The following is a 25317-nucleotide window of genomic DNA, read 5'->3' on the forward strand; positions in this document are numbered from 1 at the left end:
TTGAATTGTCCTTGGTAAATCGCTGTTTTAATTCATTAAAGTGCAACTGCAACATTTGTACCTTCTTCTTTCCAGCCCAACTCTACGCGTGGGTGAGCATCTTCATTCTACCCATAAACAGCGCCCTGAACCCCGTGCTCTATTCCTTCAGCACCGTCTACTTCAGGTCGAATATGGGAAAGATAGGGAGGCGATTATTTGGATATAAGAAGGGAGGTAACGGCAAATACAGAGGTAAGTCAATAAAGCGAAATATCTTATCGTTATTTTTGCTTCCTAGTGGCTGAAATACAAAATGTACTCGAAAACAAACGCTTGAATCACATTCAAACTAAAGTTAAGAAGATTCTAAGTATATTTCACTGTTAAAAAATATTTGTCATCGGCACTGTCAACCCGATCAAATTGTAATGAGTCATAATCATGACTATATAGATGATAAATGTATATAGATTATGATTATCTGATGGCATCATAAACTTGAACGCAAGGATTTCATAACACCTACTAAGAACTGTGCTAAATGGTTGAAGGAAACGTACAGCCAACGCTTATAAAAGTAGAAAGTTTTCAACGGCCCGGTAAAAACCTAAGGCGGGCAGAGGTTGATTCATAAATCTAAGCGGTTTTGAGGACACCAGGCGGTAAAACAGTACCCAACTTTTATCCAGTGATTAGCATCACCATTTAGCATGACTACTGTGTCGATCAAATTCAGACCAAGACTCCGTCTGGTGACAAATGTTCCAGAGTATTTCTTACATAACGTTTCCTTCAATGCGCTCATGTCTGTACTGCAGGGTTAGCTTAAATTGACACCATTCACACAACACCAATCACTCCTTAACCTACTGATACTATAAGCACATGTTGTGTCTAGCCCTCTGTATTGGCATTATCTGTGGTCAGTTTAAAACAGTCACTTGAATCGTCCTGTTTTTTTTGTGAGCCAAAGCAGTTTTGAATTGAAACTAGAGGTGCATGTACAATGTATATATAGCACCTGTATTGAATGTTCACAGGTTCGCAACATTCTCATTCAGATGTTTTTCCAGAATTTGATGTCTCGATCGCGACCCGATCAAAAAATATTTCCAGTAAAATACCTGGAGGTAGGCCTAATTACCTGCTTATCATGTGACATTATAATAACAATCAGTTACTGTTGGATACGTCGGTAGCTGCTCTGCATGTATAGTGATAAAATCTTTCATAGCTTCAACTTCTTCTGTCTAAAAGTTAATGAGTTGATAGGTAACATAAAATATAACATTTTGACCCAGACGGTATAGCTTAATTCTTAACTTGACCAACGCAAACTCTATGGTATCCACCTAATATCCTCGATCGCCAAACTAACAAGTTCTCTCCTGAGAAAGAAAGGTTTCTGAGCTTTTGAAAGTCTTTTGTCCAACACAAATATGCACCTCGTATAGGTGAATCCCCCCCCCGCAATGTTTTTGAGATTCTGAAAAACATATAAGTGATTTACTACAATGTTTCTTTATATCCACTGAAAAATATCAAAAAAGTGCATATTTGTGTTCCCTGAAAAAATTACCAGTATGAGTTATTAACGAAACATTATCTCCCTTTGACAGCAATCTTTGCCTTTTCAAAATCACCCCAAGTAAGCGTGGTGAATCGGGAAGATTGTAATAAGTGCCAGCCAAATAACAACGTGCAAAGATCACAAATTTAACGTGACTGACGGAATCCCCACATCCAAGACATCACTTACAACGTAATTGTGAAGAGGGAAGAACTAAGTAAATCTGTCATTTATGCGCACGATTTTTTCTTGTATTGACTAGCTTCTGATGTTGGCAGAAAGGGGTCGCTACTGGTTTTGTATACAACTGAATCTGCGCATGACTCGTTTGCGACTGCCCCCTCAGCGCGCGCTATCTTAGAGCTATATAAATGCTCTTGATGGGTTACGACCAGAGATAGATTCAATGCACTGGTAGTGACACCTCCCGCCTTTCTAGAATGTGTTTGGTGTAAACATACTAGATTGTTATTTTTATTTGTCTTGAATGTAGACAATCAGTGTACAGGAACTTTGTTCTTATTCAAGGAGTAAAAGCTTTACGTCAACTAACCTTATTGTTTTTTCTAATACCGCATGTATTAAGATGATGAAATTATTGCTTCTACAGTGAGGCACACATTTTCTGTTTCAAAAATCTGCCCGCGTTTTGGTGTGACTTTCATTCATGTAGCCGTTTTTCCCCAAAGTTTTCTCATACATATACTTCGAAATATCGAATGTGGTCCCAGATCCAGATAAAGATTTACCCTGTAATACTCTCATCTTCTTTTTCTTTACCTGTAGTTTACAGTGTAGCATGTGTCGTTGTTGTACTTAATTCACAACGCGTCCGAAACCGTGTAGTATATGAAATTTTAAAATCATGATAAGACTAACTAAGCGTGCATGGGTTACTCTTGTTGGTGGTAAGGTGTAACCGGTTTTCCGTCGTTGACGCTGTTTTTTCAAGAAATACAGTGTGTTCGTCACTGTACATGTACACATTGCGCTAGACATATTCCAGGAAAGCCGAGCATGATTACCATATTGTCTGTAGCGCTGTTACTAGTACCGATGTTGTATGTAATTTCATCATTATGTTTATCATTTTAGTAGGCTGGTAAAGGAGGTGATCACATTCAGAGATATTTAAATTCCTTATAATTACATTGCCACTAAATCAGTCCGTTATTCAACGCTCTTAGTGGTTTGCCATCCATTTTATTCCTCTTAAAGGGCTTCGCCGTTTGTTGGTGGTCGTTTCGATGAAAGTATGACACATGCTACTGCCGTGCTACCATAGAAAATTTGCAGTTTTTTTGCAGACTTGCGACTATTGAACCAATACGCCTACCTTGCAGTATTCATATGACAAATCCAGTGGACACATAGCCTAAACCAATTTGTAGCGATCGGGAAAACTGATATACTCACCAATTGTTTACAGATAACGCGCAAGCATGCCGGCATGTAGCATGCATTATGACTGACTATTGGCGTCCGCTGGTGTTAGACCCAGATATAGCTGGATTAACAGAAAACAGTGAACGAACGGCGTACTCTTTGAGAGAAAAAATGGCTCTCTGGTCGCTAAAATTTCCTTATCTGTAATTTCTTCTATATATACATTATATATACATGTACATTGTGTGAGGAATTTTACTAGGACAAAACCAGAAGCGACTTCAATTGCCCATTGCCTGCACTTAAACTCGTCATTTTCATTTGGCTGTACATCCTCGTTCCAGGATTCCATATGCACTCAGTGACAGATGGCGACCAGACTACATCCTTCACCGTGTGCAAAACAGAGATTCCAAACGGAAATGACATCACGATGGACGATATAAAACGGGAGGAGGAGTCGCAAAAGATGGTTGAAATTCCGTTGAAAGAATGTCAGTACAATTGAAAGTGTTGGTTCAAGACTGAAGACACATTTTATTCAATCAGTTTGCCTTATCAATGTCACAACCAGTGTTTATTTCAGCTTATTTCAACCTTTTCATTTTTTCCGAGAATCTCATGTCCTGTTCGAAAATCCGGCGTGGACCAGTCACCAAGATTTGGCCTGTCGAACACGTCGACAGTAGGGTTCCATCAATTGCATCAATTGCTTTGGTACCGAATGAGGCGCAGGAAATGGAGGGGAATATTATAGTACTCGTGCCGTAGTACGTCGCTCTAGAGTAGGATGCAGTCCACTTATATAAATACTACATCTATCATGTTTATACTGCGTGGATGTTGGCGAATGTGATACGTAGCTCTCACGATGATGCATTCAGTGGGACGTCGGTGAGGCCATATAACATTTTAAAATGTGGGTCAGCATTGACCTTGCCGTTGTGTTTCCCCGCAATAGGTTCAAGGAACAGTAGGAGACACTGAGAGACAGCGGTATTGCCAGACACAAATTATTGTTCGTCTTGTGCATTATTATTATTATAACTATTATCATTATCATTATTAAAACCGCCAAAAAGGAGAACATACAAAAAGTACAGGTAAAAGAAACCTCTCAGTTGAGCCGGGGGCGCCGTATCTGCCGTCGAGGAGAGACCTAAACGAGTCAACTACGCCATCATCGCCGACAGAGACGCCACCACCCATATATCATTGCCTTGGCTCACTTGATTCGCTAGGTGCAAGTGTTGTCTTCATCAACAACTAAAGGGCTTAGAAGCCGATTGGTAAAACCCTAGAGACAAAATGGCGTTGTATGGATAATACCACTTTGCTTCGAAGCCCTCTCGGTGTTCCTTTAGACCCATGGCGAATCGGCTGAAACATTTTGACCGAGGGCAAGCTTTGATTAAACCCATAATTTCCCGGAAAAGCTCTTTTTTGGCCAAGTATTTGTGGTTAATCCAAGAACATGCATTTTGCGGGCAAGCGTTCTTGAGACAGGGCCATCAGTATAATACCTATTGATATGATGGTCTGCGATGTTTCCGCTATTTCTAGCACCTTCCTGCACTGAACTGAGCTTTCCCCTTGGTCAATACGTTGCTTTTTTTCGTCATGATGTATAGTATTTCTGACAAAAGCAATAAGATTTAGATAAGAAAGATATATATGTTGATGTTTTTATACTCGAAATCGGATCCACTAACTGTATTGTGCATTTATCGAATCAAAATGTGTACTATTGAATGTGTGTTCGTATCTATATAATATCATCTGTTATATATTAAGCAGCCCACAAACGAGCATTTTTTTCACGGCGGCAATTATTGTTACAATGAGCAATAAAAAGATCGCAATCACTGCTTCTTATCAAAGGCATCCTCGGAGTGATTTTCGTCGCATGCGAAGATGATCGCCTGTTGCTGCAGTAACAAAAGGCGCTCGTTTGCTTGCGGAGGCGGCAGATGGAGTCAGCTAAAAACCAAACGTTTGTGAGAGCTGTTTTGTGAAAACTGTCCATGTACAACAAAAATCGCCATACTCTCAGTACGTCTATATTTGTAGATAACGCATTATCTTTAATTTGGCAGCGATAAAGAATACTCGATTTGTTAGTATGAAGATATTTATGTAAACCGAAAAAATATCGCGGCGCTAAAGTGAGGTTTCCATTGAATGCGATATGATTATAAAGAATGTGGATTTTGCTAGTCATAATGATTTTACGGCTCCCGTGCCCGCGCGAGCATACGAGAGCATAGAGAGCGCGTAAGAAGTTAATGAGGTATTTCGCAGCAAGGAGTCTCCCTATAATTTTGTTGTTATATTAGAAATCGGAGCACAGACAAAGATCTCAGAGATATGACGCTTGGGGGCCGCCCGTTTCTTGAGTACACACGCACAACTTTTCGCTTTTTCAGTTATTCCTCTCTCTTATGCGCATGCGTACGCTCGATCTTGGACCGCCACTGCGTACATGTATTTAATATTCAGTGGCGAAGTTGATGTCTTTCTACAGCATGATAAAAAACACAATGAATTGCACAAACGTAATATCATAATGCTAGAAATGAAACTTCTGTAAGTGAACGTTTTATCCTTTCAATATCGATTGCGACGTTCCGGTAAATAAAACTGTCTCGAATTATATCTGACCCCCCCCCCCCTCTCCATACACTCACACACCTTTAACATGGATCCCAAATTTACAACTCCTCGATCGCGCGCCTCCCCCCCCCCCATTCCTCAATGCGTACGTACTGAATGAACGGTCCCTTGTGGAGGTCCCGGTTCGCATGCTAGAAAACGACTGACACTTCTACTGTGAAATATATAAGTTGTTTTTTTTTGTCGGCATTGTATCGCGTATAAGATATATCTTATACACACAACGTTATTGTAAATAGATACACTGCAGAAATATATGTCAAGTTACTTGAATGTTATATTTTGCCAGCCGGAGCTGCCCATTGCTAATATACCAGTCTATTAACTAGACTAGGCCTGCTTCCACATGAGCTTTTCACGGCACTTAGGCACGAAGATTTTGTTATTACTCGCCGCAGCGTATACCTGAAAATGAGGTGGAAGCCTAGATTTTATGGTTATCCGGAAAGCGTCGTGGCAATGCTTGTTGGTGATGTCATATGCTGGGAGAATGTTGTTTCTTTCAACCCGGTGTGACAGCGGATATAGTCCCCCTGGAGTCATAGTCCGGTAGCATTGTATTTGACCAATTAAGCAGCATGATCTATTGTACCGCTAACCCTAACCAAAACATTTAGCAATGCGGGCTATTGTTACACGGACTATCAGCCCTAGGACTACTATCCCTTGCACACCGGCTCTCCCATTATAACGGAGCCCGGACCGGTTTCCTTGGTCATTTGCGAGACGGTTATAAAATGAAGCATGAAGAGGTTAAAAAATTATGGTTCGCGAAACGTACTTCACTTGTACATACATGTATATTGTGCCATTGGCCATGGAGTTGTCCAATCTAGCCACTTATGATTAAGTCGTAGGTCTCGCGACTAACGAAGGAGCGTGTCCATATCTGTGTGCGGAGTATTTGGAGCCAGGTCATTTCGCCCGCTATTGTGATAGTGAGCATGGTGCCTCTTTTAAAATTGAAGACAAAACGACATTGATTTAGTGAAAACAAGTCCTTAACAAGCATATTTATAATTGTATAATTCTTGAGAGTTCCGTCAGTCACGGCGAGCACTCCGATCAACAGATACTATATCGCTTGTGCTCGAGATCCCACGCACAAAGACCACAGAGTGCCGCAGCAGCACTCTGGAATGACCTCCCTAGTAACACTCAAACTGCGAACTCCATCACAGCATTTAAAACACTTCTCAAGGCCAACCTCTTCCATGAACATTAAGAACATTGAATTATTATTGAACATTATGGACATTGTGGACTATGAATTATTGTGAAGCGCCTAATTTGAACGGCCGAATATAGGACTGATATGGGCGCTCTACAAATGTGGTTTATAGAAAGATGCATAAAAAACCAATCAGGCTCGCAGACGTGACGGACTTTCGGTATTCTTGAGATGATGGATGTGTTGTTATTTCTTCATGTAAAGAGTTATATAGATTGAAACAATAAAGGCGACGTATTTAGATTTAAATTGTGTACCCCGTTCGTTATTTCTTTAGGAACACCCATCTTTACTGATTGAATAGACGTCCAGATAACTGACTCTCTCTGCCCAGGAGGAAATAACGTTGTTGCACCAGGATGATTTCCTTTTGCCGAGTCAAGTATCCCGTCAGAATAGGTTGGTAAAGGGCCGCCATAATCAATTTGCAACACCCGGGCTATCGTGTTCGTACCTCGGGAAACGGTAAACTTCCTTGCCTTTGAATTCGAATTCGAAAGAGTAAACTCATCATTGTTTTCACAATCATGATAGATGGCGGGGTTGTCATGGAATTGATGACTATAGAATGCGGGGTTGTCATGAAGTTGATCAATGTCGTCGTCTTCGATTTGGACGATCATTTCTTTTACTCTCTGGATTCGATGCAACACTGCTCTCATTAAACGGCATACTGCTGTCTGGGCGTGTGAATTATGGACACACTTCTTTCACCCGACACCGAATCGGGGCCAATGATATCATTATCTTGCCCCGTAGACAATCGCAAAGCAGTAACAAAATGAGTTAACTGGAAATACTACCACTGTCACTTACAATGAGGGAATCTAGTCTCCACGTGGTGAAAAATGGCACAGTGAAAGCATGGTGACTCCACTTAGAATTGCTATTGGGCAATAATACGCCCCGAGTGTTTTCATAGCTTTGATGTAGCAATGCCTGGCGGTGCAGCACATTTTCTGGATGCTCTATAAGTCTTTTTGCATTGGCCGCATACCTGAACCCCACATTTTCTCAAGTGTTACTCGCGTGCTAAATTTATTGTTGTCATATATTTTGTCTTCAGAGTTCAGTCTCCTGTAGTTTTACCGCAAATGATTTTCTAAAGCATTATGAACAAGAACATCGTTCAACGATATAAAGGCCTACTTCAATCTATTTGAGCAACTTGAAGATAGGCATTGTTAAATGGTTTATCTAAGTGTGGGAAATTGTCCAATTGTTCTTTTGAAAATCATTGTGCTATCCGCAAGATTGCTTTACTACATGTATATGTTCAATAGACTGAATGCTGCAAAGGTTCAACTCATTAAGACATTTTAACGTGATGACTTGATGGTGGTGGTGGCGATTTAGGGCGTAGCTCGAGCCCCCCCCCCCCCCCCCCCACACACACACACGCCCACACACGCGAGTAACCAAGACGATCGGCACCAACCGCGCACCAAGTACAATAGCTCAACAGGACTTTGACATCGACTGGTTCCTCTGAGATTGCACATGTTCTCAAGGTAAAATTTCGAGGACAAAAACCTTCCAAAAAAAGCCGCCACGACAGCCTATTTTTTAATAAAAGATTGAAATAGTCGTCAGTTGACTTTCTTGAGGTGATGAGTAGATGTGTATGAACATTGTTTTTCACCATCCTTGTTCATCTTGAAGTTATAAGGTATAATGGTAACATTTTTGGTAACCAGTGTTACAGTAGGCCCACTACTGTTAAAACGGCTGGAAAATATACTGTCACAGGTGTACTGTCGAAAATATAATTACGTCACAGGCCTACTGTTATAAGTAGCCCAAAAGGTCTCCCTCACATGTCTAAGACCATATCACGTTGAATACACCGGTTCTCGTCCGATCACCGAAGTTAAGCAACGTCGAGCGTGGTTAGTACGTGGATGGGTGACCGCCTCGGAATACCACGTGTTGTAGACTTTTGGTTTTTTCGTAATTTTTTTCATTATTCTTCCAGTATCACTACACGGTTGGGACGGCTATAGAACTGACCAAAAGGTCAAAGGTCAAAATAAAGATAACGTTAGGCCAGAGACCTCTATTAGCCAGCGTGTACATTCTGTGTACATTTTAATGAATATAGGTTGGTGACAGAAGTACACCAAGGGTGCTTTAATTCCCACCAAATTTTATATGTGTTACGAAGAGGCTTTTATCAAAATAATAGTAAAAATTCAAAACATTCCAATACCGATTGCCTGAGAAAAATTGATTTGTGTACAGCATTGCCATTAAATCGTCACTCGCGGACTGATATGGACCTATTGGAATACAAGTTCTAAACTGGCCAGTGAGACAATATTTCCTTAAATTAATTATCAGAAAGTATATCCCCGTTATGGCCTGGCTCTGTAGATTAAGAATCCACCAAAGATTGAAGAATAAATCCACTTTCACCCATCACAGTCATGTATTTACCACAGCTTCACAGTTAAGTACGGACTTGTGCCACACTTCCGCCTGTGGATGAATACATGTCTCTGCCCGTTAGCGTGTTCTTTTTTTCTACTTCACCTTCTGACTTTTTCTCGAGAATCCGCAATTGGCATGGCCTGCACGGATGCGAGCCGAACACGAGGCGATAACTGACAACGAGCTGAATAATATGCTGATCAGATCATTAAAAATTTAAAAACGCAACATCATAACATTTTTGGCAATAGTGGCAATTGTTGGTCATTAATGGTTTTCTGCTTGCGACACCTTTCTATTGTCTACAGACTCAAGAACTTCTAGGCATCCTATTATCCAAAACCAAACACATGGTGAATAACTTGGCAAATTCTATCCAACTCGGGCGAGACAACGTGACTATGGTTTCTCTTGAATCCCACGCATAAATCTTTCGCTTTTTACTAAAGATTTCCGTGGAGAGGAACACTCTATAATGAGTCTATAGACATTTTTTATAGCTCTGCCAGCGGCAGGGTAGTTAGCACCAAATAAAGACCGATCCATCCAACCTCATACCTCAAAGTGATCAACTAGTAATAGCCCCCCCCCCCCCCCGACACACGCGCGCACACCCTTTCGTCAGTAGAAACGGTTTTTTCAGGGAGCGACTCCTGTGGTGAAACGTTTAACACATTTTACCCTTTCGTAGCCAGAAAAACTTTGGCTTGTATATTTGCATTTGATTCTTTGAGTGGGCCTTAGAACCGACCCCTGGTTTCCATCGATGCTCCCTCACCTTCTCAATGCCGACTTTCGAAATATCTGGATCCGACACTACACCTTTGTGTGGCTTATTTTCGCAGATGGGGACGATATTGCAATTGAAGAGAGGGGACCACGCAAAATGCAAGCATCATCACTTCGTTCTGTGCCGTGAAATCATCGTTCAACGATATAAAGGCCTACTTCAATCTATTTAAACAACTTGAAGAAGAGTGGGCGATAGGCTTTGTTAAATGGTTTATGTAAGTGTGGGAAATTGTCCAATGGTTCTTTTGAAAATCATTGTGCTATCCGCAAGATTGCTCTGCTATACGTTCAATAGACAGAATGATGCAAAGGTACAACTCATTAAGACATTTTAACTTGATGACTTGTGACGAACCACCCCCCACCCCCTCCTCTTTCGTCAAGATCAACTGTTTATCAGGGAGCGTCTCCTGTGATGAAGCATTTGACAACTCTTACCCTTTCGTAGCCAGGAAAACTTTGGCATATATATTTTCATTTGATTCTTGGAGTGGGCCTTAGAACCCCCCTCTGGTTTCCATCGATGCTCCCTCACCTTCTCAATACCGATATTCGAATTTTCTCGATCCTCCACTACACATTTGTGTGGCTTAGTTTCGCAGATGGGGACGTTATTGCAATTAAAAAGAGGGGACCACGCAAAATGCGAGCATTATCACTACGTTCTTGGCCGTGAAATCATAGTTCAACGATAAAAAGGCCTACTACAATCTATTTAAGCAACTTGAAGAAGAGTTGGCGATAGGCTTTGATGTGGGCGATAGGCCGTGAAATCATCAGCACTAACAACTTTTATCAATGACTAGCCCGTAGAATGGAGAAATATAGTGGCGTTTACACCATACGAAAATGCCGGTTCTAGACCGCCTTTTTTGTGTTTACACCATTGAAAAATTGATCCGGCTTAGTTTAGAACGCCAATTGCCGTTCTATCTTAAACCGGCAATCATTGGCGGGTCAGGACCGAGCCGGCTCAGAATTTAGAACGGCATTGCGAATGGTGTGGACAGAAAATACCGGTTTATAACGTTTACTGAGTACGGCTACAGATGGCGCTTGTTGGAACTCTCCTCCTGTGGAGATAGAATCGCACAGCACGCTGTCAATAGCAACAGCAGAAATATCATATTCCGCTGCCTTCTCTTCCACACCACGCAGTATTGTGCAAGCATTCTTGCTTGATGAGGTGAACTGGTCCTAACACCATCATTTAGCGAGTCAAATCTTCTGTTCCCGCGTCGTAATCTCTTCACAAAATGCAGCAATAATGGCTTTTTAACTTTCATTTTTTGACATTTCCGTGTTTACTTTTTTTCTTCTCATCACACAATTTGATCAATTCCACCCCGACCGGGAACAAGGTGCTTGCTATCGCCATCCCGCGGGCACTTCACAAACTATCATTGATGCTATTTATAACGCCACGGCGAGCTCACCTGTAGCGAGAATAAAATGGTGTGGACAGAAAAGATTTCCAAGCCGGTGTAACATCTGTGGTTGTTCCCCATGTTTCAGTTTTTCCAAACAATAGGCAGCTAGAGAGACCATGACTTTTCAATAGGGGGGATACACAGAAATACTCGTCAATCTATTTTTGAGCGTTCCCAATGAGGGGAAACACTCAAAAACAGAAACACTCAAAAACATTACACCGGCTTAGATTCTGAGCCGGTTTAAAAATGCCGGTCTAAATTGGTAAGGTGTAAACGCGGCTTATATCGGTTTGTCTCAACACTTCAGAGGTCACAAATGAAGTGAATAACGGCTGATGCAATGAATAAAGTCTTTTTTTCGCCTTGTGAATCAACCATATTTGAAGAAAATAATGCACGTAAACCACATAATGTCGATAATCCAATGATTTGTCAAAATTATGCAATTTCGTTGCTTTCGTTTCGTGTTTTATCAGGAAATAAAAGTGCGGGCGTAAAAATTGATGCAGGAGGGGATGATAAACGTACATTGTTTTCATGGGAGCGTTTGTAAAAATTAAAGAAACTTCATGTCATAAAGCAACACACATTGCCTCTTGATTGTCTCAAGGTTAATTTTGCTAATTGGCGTGGTTGAATTGGGCCAAGGACGGAGCGATGATTCAAGCCACATGTTATGATAGCCAGGCAATGAGTTCGAATATTGAAATAAATAGGATCTTGCACTGCGGCGAACTCCCGGAGTTCTCGGAGTTTACCCTATCTGCATATAATTTTAAAGCGATACAATTTCACGATTATCATTATGACGGATGAGGAGATGTCAGAAACATAGGCACTGATTAAAGAAATATTTTCAACGATGGTCAAAATCAGAAGATAGAAGCATAAGTTGCGTGTTATTAGATTGTGTGCAAGGATGTTCACGCGTCCCGTCGTTTAAGAAATTGATACTGAACTGGATGTATTGGTTGTCTCACCAAAACAGGCGCGAGGGTGGAGCTGAAATGTAGACCAAAACCGAGGCAGAGACAATGTTTTGGTCAACATTTTACCTCCACCCGAGCTGTTTTAATGAGATAATCAATACCGACAGTGAGGTATCAATTTCTGTTCTAAAATATCTCAAATTAACCTTTTAATACTTTTTGACAGCTTCCACATTTTGCACCAACACAAGCGGTTATGGTTGCCTAACCACAACCTCTGAATTCAAAACGAGGCCTCGTTTGATCATAGCGCATTGTACACCTTAAAGTGCGGTTCGCATCCAGGTATCTTAAAATAGTGGCCCGATTTTTGTATCGTGACCACGGCCGACATCAAGACGGCATGGGATTCGAAAAAACGTAGTAGCGTTTTGTGGTTGAATGACTTACTGGTTATTTTAGGTCATGATTGCCAATCTATAATATATATATCCACGGCCCAGTCACCTTCCACACGACGGTTTTGGTTTCCATCGTCAAATTCCACAGAAAAATGAAAACATGTCTGACAAAGTTATCAGGCCAATTCACATGATTCCGAGCACCGTGCAGCGATGATCATTGTACAGATTGATATATTGGCAATGCGCATTATTGGGGATAGGGCGGGCGTTTGAATATTTAAAGGCAACCGCCATTCGTGTTTGTTGCTGTAATTTCTTTTGGCTCATCAGGTATTCAATGAACATTGCCGTGTAGTGCAGTTATGACGCATATTACATGTAGCTAATTCATAGCACTATAGTTATTTTTTAGATGATACTTAACAGAGAAACGCGTAATGAACTGATCCATTACGAAAAGACATGAAATACAGGACATTTCTATGTCACCTAGTTTTTTTAATTTACCAAACCTATCCAAGTTCGGTTAAGTGCCTTGCACACTGTCACGATGCCCCCAGGTGAGGATATAAATTCTCCTTGTTAAGCCATAATTGCCGCTCTTAGGCTCTACAATAGGCGCTGTTTGTGAGTATAAAAATTGCGAAGACTTTTCGTGAATATCGTGCCAAGGATTCCGTCCCATACGAATGCTCCCAGCATGCTAACAATGATAAGGAACAGCCTTACACCAAGCTTGCGAGACTTGTATTTTAAAACCTCAAAAACATTCCGAGGAAGTCTCAAAATTATCACTCCAATTAGCTCTATAGAAACTGTGATAAAGTTCTCTTGGCGAAGGCGCAACCTAATTCATGAGATCTAATGTACCATCATTAAAACGAAATAAAAGCAGTCACTCTGCATTCACCAATCTAAGATCAGATCTTTATGTTTGATTCGATCAAACTTCTCTGATCTCATGCACATGGCTCTTCGATGCCAGTCATTACCATTCTTTTATTGAAAGTTACTAACTGGTCTACTGGCCGCGATGTTGAGGTCCAACTTGCTCTTTGAATAAATTGCGCATTAAAAAAACAATCAAGCGGTCTTAGGTCGGTGAAACTTGGGTATATGTATACAAAGTTTGTTATGAATTTGATTCTTATGGCGATAGGATAGTGCCCTTTCCAATCGAGTGTCCTATATTCGTCTCCCGCTTTCGGAGTTAAAGCAATGCTTAACATTTTACGGAGTACGCAACCTTTCGATGTTGATATTCTGAATGAGAACCACAAGTGGAATACCTTTTTGAAACGTGCTTCAAACGATCGAACTTGGATACTTATAGTTGCATATTCAAGTGTTATTTAGCTTCTTTAGTTTCATCGAGACCTTGCCGAAGCACTTTCGTTTAGATTACTCATTGTCCTGCATTTCTCACGTTCCGCAATGCGACGCCCAAGCTTGTTTGGTAGGTATAAAACTGCGTTGTTATGAACCCGTGAGAAGAAATTCATGCCAATGTGCAGAGCGTGGTATCTTTGAGTTCTTGTTTTTATGCGATAGATATTTCAGTTGTACAGGGGCGTTATGCAGATCCTATCCGCAGTCCATTGCAACAATCATAAACTTGGACTTGACGCGTGGTGAGGGCGTTTCTCAAGCTCAACGTACATGAAATGACACACTACCCAACCTAAGACTCGTTTTCTGAATGTAATGAACTGTAGAATTGCTTCTTTGCAACATGTCTGAAAATCAGAGTCATCACGCAAAGGAACACAATGTGTTTCCTGTCAGGCTATCTGGCAGGTCTGGAGATGCGAGGCAATTGACTCCCAATGCAAACAACCAAACCTTTCAAAATGTGAATACAGTGACTGTTGTCCATACTGTGCAGGGTCGTCAAATAAATACTATGAATTCTCCTAAACGCGTTGCCGCTTCATCGGTTGTAGATATGGACCATGGGAAAGCACGACGTAGTCCTCAACACTTCCCCAACCGAGAAATTGAGGACAATGATTTTGTACTTGTTGGATCAAGCTTTCCCACAAGAAAAGAAAAGGGTCAAGCATCTCAACTATCGGGCATGTCTGGGGGCCTGGTTGAGTCACGCACAGAATATAAAACTGCTGGGAACTCATTTTCAAACCAAAGGCCAATTCAGGTGCAGGTTGGAGTACAAGGAGAGTGTTGCGCTAATGGCGGCAGGATTTCAGAATCTGGCGGCAAAATTCAGAGAGACGTTAGAATTATTCAAGATACTCCGTATTTAAATCATACAGGGTTACATAGTGACTCTGTGAATGACACTGACAATCATTTTGATTCTTATTCTGGAGGAAACAGTCAATGCGTGACTAGGAATACAAACTGGCGCGTTGTTGATGATACAAGAAACTCGGCTTCTGGAAATCAAACAGCAGGATCCCTGAAGAGCCAAAGTGCTGATTTAAGAGGCTCCAATACTGTTCATATTTCAACATCAGAGGACATACCAGCTGAGTGGAAAACACAAACCCATGTGGATAGTAGGCACACTATTGGAAATCAGGATGTACTTTTAATTCCGCCAAAAGCTCAACGCGAACGCACTAGTGTTTTTGTTGATAACTTACGTTTGGATGGTAAACCAAGTGAATGGAAACGTCTGACTGTAAAACCGTTAGAGGGGCAAGTACCTGTCGAGCAATTATTACATAGAGACCTTCAGCGAGCGCAGTGCGTAGACCAGAGTATATCAAGTCAAACAAGGGAATACAAAGAAACGCGCGTATACTCGGCATCTGTTGTCCAGGAACCGATTGAACTTAATGAAAGTAGCGTACAATCACTGCGGCAGGTTTTTGGGAAACAGGATTCGTTCCAGCAAGATAGAGGGTTGCCGCAATCTGAGAAAAAGATAAGCAGAACTGACTCTAACGCTTGTGTACGTACTAGTTATATCGTGAGGACAACTTCTACTTCTGCCGAGAGTTCAGTCAAAAGGCAACCATCCCTTGGGTACCAAACACAGGTGACGTCCTGTTCTCCGAATAGGACTTTCAGAGAGGTCGACGTCGGAAAGCGCCGAGAGAGAAGAGCAGCTAGGCGTTCTGGTTCTAATAGTAGTTCGGGTAGCGCAGAATCCTGCAACATGGGGAATGAAACGCAGAAAATGGCGCAGGCCGATGTCACGGTGGAGGAGGATGCGGGCGGGAATAAAATGATTGTGGTCGAGGGACAGAATATTAGGCTCCGCAGTGAAAACTATAACACGGGAAAGATAGGAGCAAAAAGGGTCGTTTTGGTGCCAGAAAGTGCCAGGTCAGGTAACAAACAAGTCCAAGTCGAATCAGAGGAGAGTGTCAGCTCTTACGATTCGTATGATAAACGTGGCCAAAAGGAGATGATGGTTGTCACGAATGGCCGGTTGCGGGAAAGCACTTATACGGGGCCGAACGCAAGTGTGAAAGTGGCGAAGATCAGTACTCCGACCAATGAAAGGAAAGAGGTTAGTGTAATGCCGCAGCCGCAGTCGAGTGAGGAAAGCACACCGCGGGGAAGGGTCACAAGGGTGAACGTTGTTAAGCGTCAGGTCAGCAGCTCTACGTCTGATGGCCAGTCAGTGGACGAAGTCAATCCACGAGACGTCAGACAGTCAATTCTTTTATTCGAGAAGCCTCAACAAGTTCATCGCCAGCGTATGCATATTGGAGAAAAGGATAAAGTCAGAAGGTTGACCCATCAAAATCACCCAACACCAGACATGGTCAAAGAAGTCACCATACGACCACAGCATGCAATTATTCATCGAGCAGAACCACGAAGAGAGGAGAACAAGATCATCCGGGTTGCCAATTCCGCTCATTTGGCGAGATCACTCAAAGGGGATGAGATCATTTTGGAGAAGTCTCCACCACCAAATCGTATCGTAAGGGAACATGTTTCTGCTGTCAGGGAAGGTGTCCCGCCACATATTTCGAGGGAGCAAAACGTCAAAGAGATCCGACATAACGCACAGATCCCGCTAAAGCCGAAGCCGCCCGCCCAGGTGAGAAGGGATGACGATAATGTATTCAACAGTCAATATCGCGTCCGTAGAGAGAATCCACTATTCGCTTCGCAGAATGCCAACAGAAATATACACCGCCATGGCCACGTTGTCGTTAAGCAAGCTGAGACAAATGGCAACCGTGATAACCGCCATCTTGGCCACGTTGTCGTTAAGCAAACTGAGGCAAATGGCAACCGAGACAATCGCCACCTCGGCCATGTCGTTGTTAAGCAGGCTGCAAAACATGTTGCAGATGAGGAACCGCACTATGCAACAATTAACAAAGTTCGAAATCAAGGCAATCAGGTGCGGACGGAAGTTCACGTCACTCCAGTTAGTCCAATCAGCTATAACAACCGACCAAAACAGCTAAATGTTCACAATCAAAAGACAACAGGATCTGAGTCCAAGGAATATGGACTTTCTTCTTTGTTAGCCCGTCAGGCATGTCAAAGTGAATCAAAAGTTGAAAAGAAAATCGTACACGATGAAGTTGAAGGAGAGATAACGGAAACCAAAATTGTTAAGACAGAATCAATCCCCACTGCGCCGGAGCGCCGTTCGAAGAAGGAAACCAAGGTTGCCGTTGCCTCAGACGGGCCTTTACCAAGGAAAGAGAGGCTGGCGCATGTTATCGTGGATGAGACGATTACCCCAACTCAAAGCAGACGTGTCGAGAAAGGACTAGATGTGTCGCTCTTGGAATCGGGGAACATGAAGGAGCGAAAGTCGAAGGTTAAGAAAAACGTGAATACGGATGCTGATGTTCAAAGATCAGGTACTTCTCCTCTTCTCACTCATCGCACATTTGTAGATAGCAATACTCCTGCTTCCTCTGAACTAACCTCTACCCTTGATGGCTTAGGCGCCGGGACGAAACAGCATACAACTCATTGGCTTATTCCCGATGTGTCTAACCGTAGTGAAGTGAAGGAAAGCGAAGCTAGTGTGGCCAGTGCGACGTATAGATCCAATTTGACTGTCGGGCCACGAATAGGAACTGTTGCATTGGTTGCTCGCGATGTCACTGACTTAGTGGTCGCTCCTAAAGCCAAGAAAAGGCCAGCATCAGACTCCGAGGTGAAATGTCAGACGCAGAGTATCTATTACATTAACGTAAGGGATGACACGCCATTGGAGGTGAATTTGGAACCGGCGGAAAATGTAATGGACATAGGCCATGGGGGTATCTATATTGAGGATGTCCATCCAAATGTTGAGTCGACTTATATGAGCGAACGCTCTGATAATGATGATACTGCTTCGGTACGGTCAATGTATTACACGGAAATAGACCTGGATAAGAATTTGAGTTGCCTGCTGCCGGGATGGAGAAACGAGGAAGATGAGGATGTTCTGAAGAACATCGATGCAATGGACGAAGACGAAGAGAACACCGAGGCCAGGACGAGTCAGACTAAACGAAGCAATATTCAGGTCGCTCGAGGAAACATCTTGATTAAAAATGCTATGAGCGCAAGCAACGGGCCGAAGTATGTTGACGTGATGGAAGACACTAATGAAGTGCAGAGCAAGGAGAATGTTGAGGTGGATGATATCGCGAATGTCTTTGATAATCATTTTCACGTGAATCGGGAAAATCCCCTGTACAACAGTGATAACGAACTTAACAAAGAAGAATCGCGAAACGTGCGCGAGCGGTTTGCCCCTCATAACAAGCTTGGGCGAAGCGAGTCCCGGAGTCGTTACGGAGAAACTGGCCAGCTCTCTGGTGAGGCCGCGCACAACTCCAGCTACTTCGATGGAGACACTGGCTTCAATACCAGTTTCTCTACGAGTGGGGCGCGGCATGGGTATTCGAAAGGGCACACGTCGGGCAGTTACCTCATCGGCCATCAGTCACCAATGATCACAAGGAGTCGAAAGGTAAATTCAGATGTTAACGGATTGGTTTACGCTGTACCGAAGGCCGTTTTCAAGTCCATGACACATTTTGACCGGCAACGTGTTGGCAATGGATCTCAAAAGTCGGAGGGTGCGTTTTAAATTTTGGCATGTTCGGTAGAATAGAAAGCTACCCGCATGACATAATCAGCGCATCACCCATCCTTAACATTTCGAGTATTATTATAACATACTAGATTTTAAAAATCATGCCGAATGAATGGCACTTACCCTTCTAACAAGCTCGTGTAGCATGCCGAAAATTGCATGACAGTTCAACAACTTAGCAACGCACGGTCAAAATGTACATCCATTGCACCCCGACTTACTAAAGTAACGTTTTCACTTAACAGAACAGCACTTTGCACGAATTTTCATGTTGACCGCATATGGCTGCATGCATGATACACGCTAACACGTCACCGCCTTGATAGCATAATTGCACGGCTTGAAATCGGTGAAACCGGAATGCTTGCCCAGTAACATATTGCATGTAGTTCAAACCTTTTTCCTGTAACAAAATCGGTCCAAAAATTCTCATACAGGTTTGCCAGAAAACAAACAGACACATTGTTTCCCACCACCTTTGGTCTCAATAAAACACCATCAGCACCCGGTAGATCGCGATCTTTCATGAGCGGACAAATGAGACCTTGACTTATTTGTCAATTCGGTCCAGTAGTTATTTGACTTCAGACGGAGAGACAATTTCGTAAAGCGAAGTCGGGAGCAAAAAATACTGACAGTAAAATTACTCAGTTTAGACTTTGCTTCAGAAACTTGACTTTCTTGAGTAAGATTTACTTGCTCAAATCGGAATTTTTTTCTTGAATGATTCCGCATCCACTGGTACTAGCTTTGGGAAGCGATTATTGGAAGTATATAGTCGATTATTTGTTTCTCTGTTTTTCATTCCAAAAATTCCTAATATGCCCTCGAAATTGCAGGTATTTTAATACATGTATAATGTGTGCTATAACGAAAATTACGATACTGTAAATAATTTATAGATAGCTTGATATGTTGCAAGGTCGATGGTTGAGTGCCTGACCGCGCATACTGGGAGATTGCGAATTTTGACACCGTATTTACAAGATTTAGTCTAATCGTAAATGGTGTGTCCGCATCATTTGGGCATTTGGAACACAAACTACATTATAAATCTACCAAAGAATATAGGGATCTGTAAAAAGAAAGCATTGGTTCTCATGCGGACAAAATATTCAAGTTACTGGCGCAGTGGGCGTAATAGGTAAAATGAATGAATATTCCATGATTATTTCTCTTGCGTTTCAGTACATTCATACTTGTGATAGATAAGGTTTATTGAGCATTGATTTGAAGACCCCTGACCGGGTTGTTAGGACGCCCATAATCTAATCAGCTTTGCAAAACTCATTTAGTCTCAGTCTACTTTTTTCTAGCAATGCTCCGACACAATCAATGACATAGTGCTATATCGATATTTAAATAAATCTAATGAGGCCTAACTGGTTAAGCTTGGTTACCTTTAGATTTTTGAACCTGTGCTCATTTTGCCGGTTTTGGACTAAATTTGCTAGTCAGTTCAATGCATGTGACTTTATCACTAAGTATTAAAATATTTGGCTCTGCATAAAACAAATTTGGCCTTCAAAGAAAATTGCAGATGCCTGAGGGAGGGAGTAATTCATGCTTGATTATCAAGGCAGTGGAATTGGGGCATGAAACGCATCAAACTGAGGCTTTATTAGTTTGACATGTTTGCGTTTCATGGCCTACAATGCCTCGAAATTTGAAGAAAACAAATAGTGATAATACTATAGGCTGTTAAATCATTTAACATGATTGTACACTGTTCGGTAAATGTCATGTCAACAACGATCAAATAATATTTGGTTACAGGGCTGAGGTGGGATGGAGTAGGGGTGTAACAGTATCTCGAGGAATCTCAGGAAAGTACAATTTCGCAGTGAGTCACCATCTGTGTGGCAAATGTCTGCAAATTATCCCAAGTTATAGATCTCTTGCACTGCGTTAGTGTCATGGTGTCGGCGTTTCCAAGCAGACATGCCACGGTCCAATCACAGCTTTGAAAAACGCTGAGGAGCCAACTATAGGGGGCTGTTGTTCTAATGGATGATGAGTAAAATTATAGTTTTCCTTTGAATGCGAAAAGAATCGGCCCAGTTTTTGTTTTTCTTCTTACCCATGCATCTTACAAATCTGGTCCGCACCCTGACCTATCCCCTTGATAAAAAATACATTCCTCCCTCGTACAGGAGCATGCCGGAGCTCTTAACTGTAGGCGGCCGAAATAGATAAGTGTTTGCTCTCTCATTGACATTATATAATGCAAACAAAGAGCTTTAAAAATAGGTCTTTGGGACAGAGACTACACCCAAATGTGGCTGCTTCAGCCATGTCAACAGCCTGGTGACTCACTCAGCTGCATATTTGTCGTAAAGTGAGGCACGTTCCGGTCATTTCCAAGGCAATATTCCGCAATATGGAATAAGTAATTATACTTGTCATACCAAATTCAGGTCAGTGAAAATTCCTAGGCAAAGATATATATTTCTATTCAAAAGATATGTTTATTAAAACGTCAATGTGCTTCCTAGAATATAATGGCCGAGATTTCACATGGTAAATAATTTCATAAGTTTTTGACATATTCAATATGGTTCTGATATCTAATTTGCTGGATGGACCTTTAATAAAACCAATGTCATGCTACTCCGATACACTTTTAACGGGTCTGCTTTAATCAGTCAAGTTTTCTAAATTAGTCAAATTCCAATTGCAGTGTGATAGTCTAAATATTTAGGACAACAGCCAATTTGATACGTTTGTTTTGTAACTTCACATAGAAAAGATAAAAAGGGCGAACAGGTTATCATTTTACTCGATCAATAAATTTGGCCAATTCCTTAGCAACATTCCTTATGAAGGCCGTTTGTTTAATTACTACCAGGTGTCACAAAAAAGATTAAATAGTTTTGAACTTGAATAACTCCTAAAGCATTAAATATATTTTTACCAAATTTCTGCCACATCAAGCTGAGAGGTTAGTGTGGTCACAAATAAAACTTCTCAGACCACAAATAAACTGAATATCATTGTTTGCAAGTCCTTAGGTTGGTGTGACATGGGAGCTTGCTCATTTTTGTAAGATCATCGAATCGTCCATGATACCCACTTACATAACCTCAATACAATGCTGAATGCGTTATTAAAGTGGTCTAAGTGCTTGACTGGTGAATAATGACATATGATATCACCTGCTCGGGCGCAAACGTGCCGAAAACAATTAGAATAGCTTTTATTTGCGCAGTAACGATTGCATAGGTAGTGATTGAGGTAAAGAAAACTGGAAACCGAAAATATTTAGCTACTGTACATGTGGCAAACATTATTCTGGTCAAAACAATTAATACTTGAGTAGTAAATCAAGATCAAAAGTGTTTATTCTTATTTGTGTCACTCAGTAATTTTTTTTCATTTCATTACTCCTGAAATCGACTAATTGCTTTTGAACTGATTACAGGTGGGAAGTATTTCTTTAATTAACAGGATTAAAGGGATTCTATAGGTAGGGGGCAGGAAGGTCAGATTGGGCTACACGATGTTTCAGATAACGATCTCTCGATCCTATCTATACAGTATATCGAATATACTTCACGCATGTACATGGAATGTATTGCCCGTAGAATAAAACTAGACTCTCGCAGCAGTCTGTTTCGTTATGATATTCATTCTGTGTGGGAGACTGCCCCGAATGGTGGGGATTGAGGTGCATGCATGATTAGCCAATGATCACCCTTCTGGAGGACAAGTGACCTACATGTACACTATGTACTCGTTGGTGCCTGGCAGCCTGCCATACTTCGTTGTCAGTACAGAAAACCATCACAAGTTGCACTGGTTAGGGGAGGTACGAGACCGGTTCATTGCACATGTGAATGGAGTATAAAGAAAACACGAGGCAGTCTTCGAACTGTGTGCGTAGTCACTTGAGTACGAACAATTTGACCTCCTTTATAGCTCCTGTCTATAGCCCTTCTTTAATATAAAAGACCATGAAAACCTCCACTATGCTGTATAGGCTACTGTAAGTTCTCTGCACCCTCACTTAACATTACCAACGTTCCTTCAAATCAGGGAAGGAATGTAACATTAAGTCTTGCCTCCCGCTGAGAAACTAGAGTTACCATCTGTGTGTCAATTAAGTACTAAAATATCTGAATGTGTGTCAAATAATTACCAAGTCGGAAATATGATTCTAATAAGAATTTATGACTTGATTGCAGATCGAGATATCAAATTTGTGATTGTTATTGTTATCATGATAAACAAAAGCTCATTATTATTTGTATTTACTGTAAACCACACGATATTGGCGGATGTTTTCTTTTGGGTGAACTTGGCGAAATATAACAACTCGCGAAAACAAAAATCGCGAAATTACATTTTCTTATTGAATAAGCTGAAGCAAGTTCCGCAGTTATTTGAAACGACGTTTTCTATTTGCTTTCCAGATGTATTGCTAAGCAATGCTCAGCTTCCTGATCAGTTCTTCTACGCCTACGAAGGGAGCAAGCTCAAGAAACATCTGAGGAATGGTACGGGTCATGGTCAGGATACGGTTGACGGTGCGGAGCAGATTACGGCGACAGTCTCAAGCAATGTGCACTCCGAGCGCCAGACATTGGAGGAAATGGCGGCGACACGACAGCAGAGGTTAAAGCCAAATAGCAACTCTGTGCGGCAGAATGTACACGTCGATCATGAGGAGTCGGACATCAAAGGAGAACCACATCTTTTTCATGCAGATGGCTCAGACGCCAACTCACTTGATTTATTGACCTTTGACACCGTTTCTGAAGACGTGAACCTAGGTGTTAAAGATGGCGTCGCGCAGGTCGAGGTCAAGGTAAAATGTGAACGGGTTTCTCCGATTGAAGGTTCAGCGGACATGTGGCGAAAGAGTGCAGTGATTATCACCAGGTTGATTCAGATTAACTTAGAAGGAAATGATGAGAGGCGTGAACTGTACCGTAAGATCTTGACCAATGAGTTAGGCGGAAAGCCTATGATTGACAATAAACCAGCCAATCTGGGAACTTTTCAGAATGGGGAGGTAGTCCTCGACAAGAAACAAACATTTCATGTTTATTCCGCGCTGATGGGGATAGCAGATGAGGAGGAGAGGGAGGCCTTGTTGGAGAGAAGGCCAAGTAAACTTCTCTCTCTTGACTCCGGGGAACCCGAGGATGTTGTTGGTGACGTGCACCGCTACGTCAAAGCGAGAAAGTCAATTAAGAAGGAGCGATCTCACAGAAAGCATCATCATCGTAAGTCAAGCAAACGCGGGGACGCTTCGGGACCAAGTATTACGTCCGCTGATTTGTTGTATTAGTTTTGGAAATTTGGAAATACTAGTACAACTTTTAAACTTTGCAAAGGAGATGCATCGGGACCAATTGTCACAAGTCCGCTGATTTCTTGGGCGTACTGGACTTTGCGCAATATTTCGCCAAAAAAGTATTCTACGCAACGGTCCCTAGGTGACTTTTCCTATTCATAATACACAGCCTGTCCATCCTAGATCGTGGTTACATGGGGAGTAATCGTTGTAAAATTAGGCCAAACGCAAAGACAGTTAACCCGGGTACCACTATGTTTACGATGCGAACAAACCGTGTAAGTCATTATCAGCATTTTTTTCATTGAACATTTGCGGATACAGCGTCACAGGGAGCAGCATTGAACGGTAAACAGGTTTACATCATATTCAGACAACGGCTTAACGACCACACAGGAAACGATTCGTATCAACAAAACTACGGGCCGTATCGTCTGTTTCATGTGTTTTTGCATTACGCCCCCTGGTGCCAAACAAAGAATAATTTTGGAACGAAATTTGGTGTGAATTTGTAAACAAAGTTTTAAGTCCAGACCTCAAGCGGTTACGGGTACACACTACATTTATTATAAAATTGCTAATGCATTAAAAAGTTGAATTGGTCAAGTTTAGCGCCCCATAGATTTTTCCCATACGTGCCGATGAAAATGAATTTCCGGCAGATAATACAGCCCGGGGTTAGATCTTCAAACCATAGAGATTTTGTTGTGGGCTAACCGTGATAATTACCAGGTTGGGGTCTGAAGTTTTGGGGGTCATTTTCGACCATTTGTGACCGGTGAATCGACTTTTCAGCCAACGAGGGATTAATTTGGCCATTGGGACCACAAAACTTAGGCTCCTAAACTGAAACGTCGTCATCGTTTTCTTCTAATGGAAAGGAAATTCATGATTTTGATTTTTAAAAACACGTATTCATAATGGAAAACACATCCATACTGGTGACTGACATCATGTATCGAACTTGACGTACCGGGGTAAAACATAATGGTCGCTCCTCCATTTCGCTCGTTTCGTTTCGTTGCGCAAAGTCCAGTAAGCCGATTTCTTGTGGTATTCGTAATTTAGAAATATTAGAAATGGAACCTTTAAACGTCGCAAATTGTATAGGCGTGTCATCATGCAGTAGTTAAGGATTGACCGTAGGTACC

At 41.8% G+C, this 25317-nt stretch overlaps 2 protein-coding genes and 2 non-coding genes across 12 annotated transcripts in view; all 4 read left to right on the forward strand.

Moving 5' to 3' along the window:
- Positions 1-7091, forward strand: part of LOC135493434 (relaxin receptor 2-like) — a 224447-nt gene extending 217356 nt beyond the window's left edge. For all 9 annotated transcript variants that reach the window (XM_064780779.1, XM_064780783.1, XM_064780784.1 and 6 more), the window contains 2 exons: positions 76-234; positions 3283-7091. In XM_064780779.1, coding sequence (XP_064636849.1) covers positions 76-234; positions 3283-3446 — 323 coding nt within the window. In that variant the 3' untranslated portion in view covers positions 3447-7091. The remainder of the gene's footprint in view (positions 1-75; positions 235-3282) is intronic.
- A 1570-nt stretch (positions 7092-8661) lies between these two features.
- Positions 8662-8780, forward strand: LOC135494187 (5S ribosomal RNA). The gene has a single exon (XR_010448355.1). It is a non-coding gene; the product is annotated as a 5S ribosomal RNA (ribosomal RNA).
- Positions 8781-9668: 888 nt separating this feature from the next.
- LOC135494188 (U5 spliceosomal RNA) lies at positions 9669-9790 on the forward strand. The gene has a single exon (XR_010448356.1). It is a non-coding gene; the product is annotated as a U5 spliceosomal RNA (small nuclear RNA).
- Positions 9791-15497: 5707 nt separating this feature from the next.
- Positions 15498-24706, forward strand: LOC135493663 (uncharacterized). The gene is made up of 2 exons (XM_064781153.1): positions 15498-18850; positions 23280-24706. The coding sequence occupies exons 1-2, from the start codon at positions 15955-15957 to the stop codon at positions 24158-24160; spliced, it is 3777 nt and encodes a 1258-aa protein (XP_064637223.1). The 5' UTR covers positions 15498-15954; the 3' UTR covers positions 24161-24706.
- Positions 24707-25317: the final 611 nt, after the last annotated feature.

Source organism: Lineus longissimus, chromosome 9 (genome assembly GCF_910592395.1).
Source record: "Lineus longissimus chromosome 9, tnLinLong1.2, whole genome shotgun sequence".
Classification (NCBI taxonomy): domain Eukaryota; kingdom Metazoa; phylum Nemertea; class Pilidiophora; order Heteronemertea; family Lineidae; genus Lineus; species Lineus longissimus.